Below are 5,043 nucleotides of genomic sequence, written 5' to 3' on the forward strand. Positions count from 1 at the left end.
AACAGACACACACAAATGACTTTCCTTCATTTGTAAATTTTTATTACATTTTTTTAATTCATAACAGCAAGAATCAAATTTAGCAATGCAGGCCCCATGAAAAAATGATTGGGTTTTCTCCTAAGTACACACAAACATCATAACCCGGACAGCACCTCATGCTAAGTACCCTTCACCACCGGAGGACAATTTCTGTCCATCCCAAATGGTACCGTGCACCACCCCTTTGTCTTTTTTCATTTTTCCTTCCCACGTTTCCGTCAGACGATTATATTTTATGGCTTTAGAACGTTGCAGTCAATGGAAATCATTCTCTCCCGGTACTTTCCAGACGGGTCATGCAAACGTGATCCATCCTTTCAGGGGGCCTGGAACAGTAAAACTAGCAAGAAACAAACCGCAGCAGAAGACAGAACACATCATCTCAGCACTACAAGCATAGAAAACAAACCCAAAGCAAAATAAATTAAAAAAAGAAACTTTACGTTTTCTCATAGATGCAACTGTGCATGCTTGTAGATGTGAAATGACCGAATTCTTCAAGGCAAAACTTCAAACTGACGCATCAAAAGATAAAAACCAGAGAAGGATGTTTCAGTCTTCTTAAGCTCTAACTACATTTCTTTGAAGTCACTTTCATCTACTAGAGGCACAGCTTACATAAACATAAAGAACATACTTATAGCTATAGTGTTTGTGTTGCATGTGTTTGAACTCTCCAAGAAGTGAAACTTTAGTTAGTATAGTCTGGATTTTTTATTTTTTTAAACCACTATTCTATTTCTGTATCTTTTAAATATATATATATATATATGTTTTATTCCATTACACTGATAGAATATTGTATACTGTAAATACATCTTTCCGTGTAAATGTTCTTATTCAGTATTACTGTTGTTTTTTTAAATGGTTTCCTTTAACATGCATTCCTCTTTGAATAAAGACAGGACAAGTTGTGATTGGTTGGACCTGGGAGGGCGTGGTCACGCCGTACAAACCTGTCCACAGGTTAAGGGACCAGACAAACCCAGTCAGGCTCTTATGCTGGAGGGCAGTGGGCGCCTCCTCCGGAAGGTTACCTGGCAAACTACAAGCTGCTGACAAAAAAGAAGAGCAACACTTGGCCTTTCCTGAAAGGGGTACGAGAGTGAGAACTCAGTGCCCTTTTTAATGCAAGCAATTTTGTTCAGCCTTTTTTTTTTGTTTGTTTGTTTGTTATCCTAGCAAAATTCCTTGTCATTATTATTTATTATTATTTTTTTTATTCAAAATAAGATCTCAATATACACGATTCTCTCTTTTTGGACTATGTACAGAAGTGCAAAAAAGTCAACCTTTTATCACCTTTAGAGTCTCAGTATGCCCCGCCCCACCCTTGCTGTTTGCAGTTGGTGAAGCGAGAGCCGAGTGCGGAGACTCGGCGTCCCGTCACCGCCTTCACCTCGACCCCGCCGCAGCAAACGCCCCTAAAAGTGATTAAATATGCAGCTTGATTTCCAACATGGCCCAATTTCCAGGGAGAGTAGAAATATTAAAACAATAGTTACTATTTTGAAATGGATACAGTAGAAAATAATATTTTTACTCTAAACATCTAAGATCTACATTTTTCATAATAACTTTTTTTTTTCCCTTATATGACTAATTACAAACCTTACAATCGTTAAAATATTACTCAGGTATTGGCAACGGTTGCCAAAGTGACAACTCAGTCCTCCTGTTTCTATTATTTCGTAACTGTTAGATACTCATATAAAACATCTTTGTTCAAAGAACACATAAAGACTAAAGAAATGAGCAAAATGCATACAGTTCAACAATATGCATAACTTAGAAAATATCGAGTTTACAATCGTAATCATACTAAAATGAACATTTCATGGAATCTGTGCATGATCAACACACAAACACACACTGTACCTTATACTGTATTCATCATTAGAGAGTTAAATAGAATAGGCAAAACGAAAAACCAGAAAAATATTTCCCAAACAGAACAAAAACACTCCTCATCTAAGAAAGAAGAATAAAAAAGAAAACAGACAAAAAAAGTGACAATTCCATAGTGCTCTGTGTGTGTTGTTGTGGTGGGAATTAGGCAACTGGATGGGTTAAAATGGCATGTTGCATTGTGCTGACTTGATGGTACATTCTAAGGCTTTGGATGAGTTATACAATCGTTAAATATTTTTATCACTTTCCCTGTACTATCCGCCGATTAATTAAACCTAAAAAAACACAACAAAAACAAACACCTGAACTTTTTCTTTGGGCAGATTTTTTTTTTTTTTTTTTTGAACACAGCCCTCCTAGCCTAACCACACCGACCAATTATGGTGACACACACAAGAAAAATAAAAATTTGGCTGACTGTCAAACACATCTCAGTTATTAGAACAAATACTTTCAAATTCGTCTGATTATTTATAGGGATATATACACTCACTGAATCCAATTTGACACATTTCCTTAACAATATACTGAAAAAAAGTGAAACACTGGATCGATTTTTTTTACATATATAAGATTTGCTTTTATCAGATTAAAATGTACCCAACTCAGAAATTTAATTTAATAAAAACTAATATTTTAAAAAGCATTTTTGTTAATTGATCCAATGTTTCACATTTTACAGTGTAGATGGAAAACAATTATTTGCCACACAAACCTGCCCTTTTTAAGTCACTTGTTATTTTACAACTTTATACCAGCCTTCTCACAGCAGATTAGACAGCTAATTATCACAAGGTCTTCATTAAGGAGAGGTTTTTTAGTCTCTCACACAAGCCTAGAGATCAACTTCCAGTCATTACATGTTTAAACAACAAAACCGGCAAAAAAAAAAAAAATGTGCACACCATGGGGTCAGTCACAGAATATGAGAATTTATCTGTCGCTAATAGGAATCACAGCGAATGACGATGGACACAGCATGCTGTTGATTAAAAAAAGGGCATATTAAAGGGAATCTGGTTAAACAATTGGTTGCACAGTTTGAATATCATTCATGTATTACTGAGATGTATGGCACTGTACAGGGCGGCCTGTAAGGTTAGACACATGTGCTTCAGAGATAGAAAGGTAGGCTACAAAGGTTTGAAAGACACCGCGCACAGACATTCAGTTGCTATTTTTGCCTCCGAGTGCACTCAACGTGGATTCCCTTCTTTCCGTTTAAACCAAAGCAAATCTAGAAACGAATAGTTGTTGTGCATGCACATGGTTCAGTCAGAACGTCGTTTTCTTTTACTTCACTTGAAGGTGCACGCTTGTGTAAACAGATGAAGTCATTCAGTTTTAAGACCATTAAACCAATAAACAAAGAACAGGTGATTCTTGGTCGAGAGACATAACCGATTCAGTCACTTGTGATCGGCTCCACACATTTCCGTTTATGATAACATTCAAAATGTGTCTGGTGAATAAAGGTTAGTTGCCTCTGCAGAATGAAAGGCAGTCTTAAATGTAATGTATTCTTTTTTTTCTTTTTTTTTGTCTTACTGTGCATCAACTACACATGAAAACACTACTAACAGACTGTGTCTCCTATGTTAACATGCAGTTTTCTCCCAAACCACTCCGATTTGGCTTCTGCTCCTCTCTTGACGTTAGGGCCATGAAGGGGGACTGCAGGTCTTGGACTAGACACCAGCACACTCCAGTTTCATCTGGACACACAATCACACAAGGGCACAAGTTTAGTGGCAACCAATGACAAGATAAACAGTAAATGAATCCCACATTGGTATTTATTAGCACATTTTTATTTTTTTATTAGCTAAGATTTTACATATTGAGTGTATCTTTAATTTAAAATTTGGTAATTGTCTCCAACATAAACAGGAGGAGGTTCAGACTCTTATAAATGAGCGACAATTAGTGGAAAAGAAAGTCTTTTTGAACTTTTTCTGGCCTCATTTGGGGAAATACTGCCCTCAAGTGAGCAGCTGTTGGAAGTTTCACTGTTTGGTCCACTTAGGGGTTCCGTTAAAAGCAAACTTAGTCAAATAAAATTGTAAAAGGTAAATGTAACTCTTTAAATAGAAGCTTCTAAGTTTTAGGAAATTTTTGGAAATGTATTTTTTGCTGAGAGGCTTCTAACATTTAGCAATGCAAGACAACTTATGTGTAACAGTTTAATTGATAAATATCTTATGATTTATTTACAGTTCTCTCATTTAATTAAAGTCTTTGACAAATGCTTAAAAACATATCTTTCTTTACATTTTACTTGAGATACATACATTTTGATGTAAAGTTGCTGATCTTTTTGCCTTTATATTGGTTGATTGGGGGAGTATATAGTATTTTGTTTAACTTTCATCAAGCGTTCCTTGCAGTTCTATATTGAAGGGCTGACTCTATATAAAAAGTCTCAATTTAAGAAAATCCATTTGTTCAACGTGCATATATCAAGATTTTTCGTGTATTGGGCGTGTGGTGAGGTGAGTGAGACCCAAGAGTTAAGATAGAGTACATACTGTTCTGAGTGAGACTCCTACATCTGGGTCACATACTTGTGACTAGTCAGATGGTCTGCAGATATTATTGGAATCTAATTTAGAGGGGAGGGAGAGGGGGTATAGGAAGAGAAGGAGATAACGACAAAAGAGAAAAAACAGATGAGTCAGTTGAAACAAACATTTGAAAACTGACAGTAAAGATAAGGATGAGTTGGACTACAGAATGAGCTCACTGAAATCATAACTTCAAAAAGGCCAAAACGTAATTTCACAAGTGAAACAGTGTAAAGAGGCACAAAAAGAGCAAACCTGATTGGCTGTTGCTGTTGCAAAGGGAACACTTGTGGCAGATGTTGTGGCTGCAGACACAGTGGCTGGAGAAGCACCGTGCATCATGGGTACTTGAGGAAAAGACCACACAAGCAGTTAAACGGGAGTGGATTAAGGGTTTGTTTTAGTGTTCAGTCTTCAACATGTTACCGTCTGAGTAAAAATGTTATAAACATGAGTGAAGTTTGCCATTTTTAAAATCAAATACTGCTCTTTTAAATTACATTTTGGAAGACCTTTCTGGGCCCTC

At 36.3% G+C, this 5,043-nt stretch overlaps 1 protein-coding gene across 6 annotated transcripts in view; it reads right to left on the bottom strand.

Annotated features, from left to right (window-relative positions):
• Nucleotides 1-25: 25 nt before the first annotated feature.
• The window catches only part of LOC112149472 (muscleblind-like protein 1), a 71,900-nt gene continuing 66,882 nt past the window's right edge, over nt 26-5,043 (bottom strand). For all 6 annotated transcript variants that reach the window (XM_036214785.1, XM_036214789.1, XM_036214786.1 and 3 more), the window contains 3 exons: nt 4,773-4,864; nt 4,482-4,555; nt 26-3,668 (listed from right to left, as the gene is read on the bottom strand). In XM_036214785.1, the coding sequence (XP_036070678.1) occupies nt 4,499-4,555; nt 4,773-4,864 (149 nt within the window). In that variant the 3' untranslated portion in view covers nt 26-3,668; nt 4,482-4,498. The remainder of the gene's footprint in view (nt 3,669-4,481; nt 4,556-4,772; nt 4,865-5,043) is intronic.

This window comes from Oryzias melastigma, linkage group LG13 (assembly GCF_002922805.2).
Source record: "Oryzias melastigma strain HK-1 linkage group LG13, ASM292280v2, whole genome shotgun sequence".
NCBI classification, from domain to species: Eukaryota; Metazoa; Chordata; class Actinopteri; order Beloniformes; family Adrianichthyidae; genus Oryzias; species Oryzias melastigma.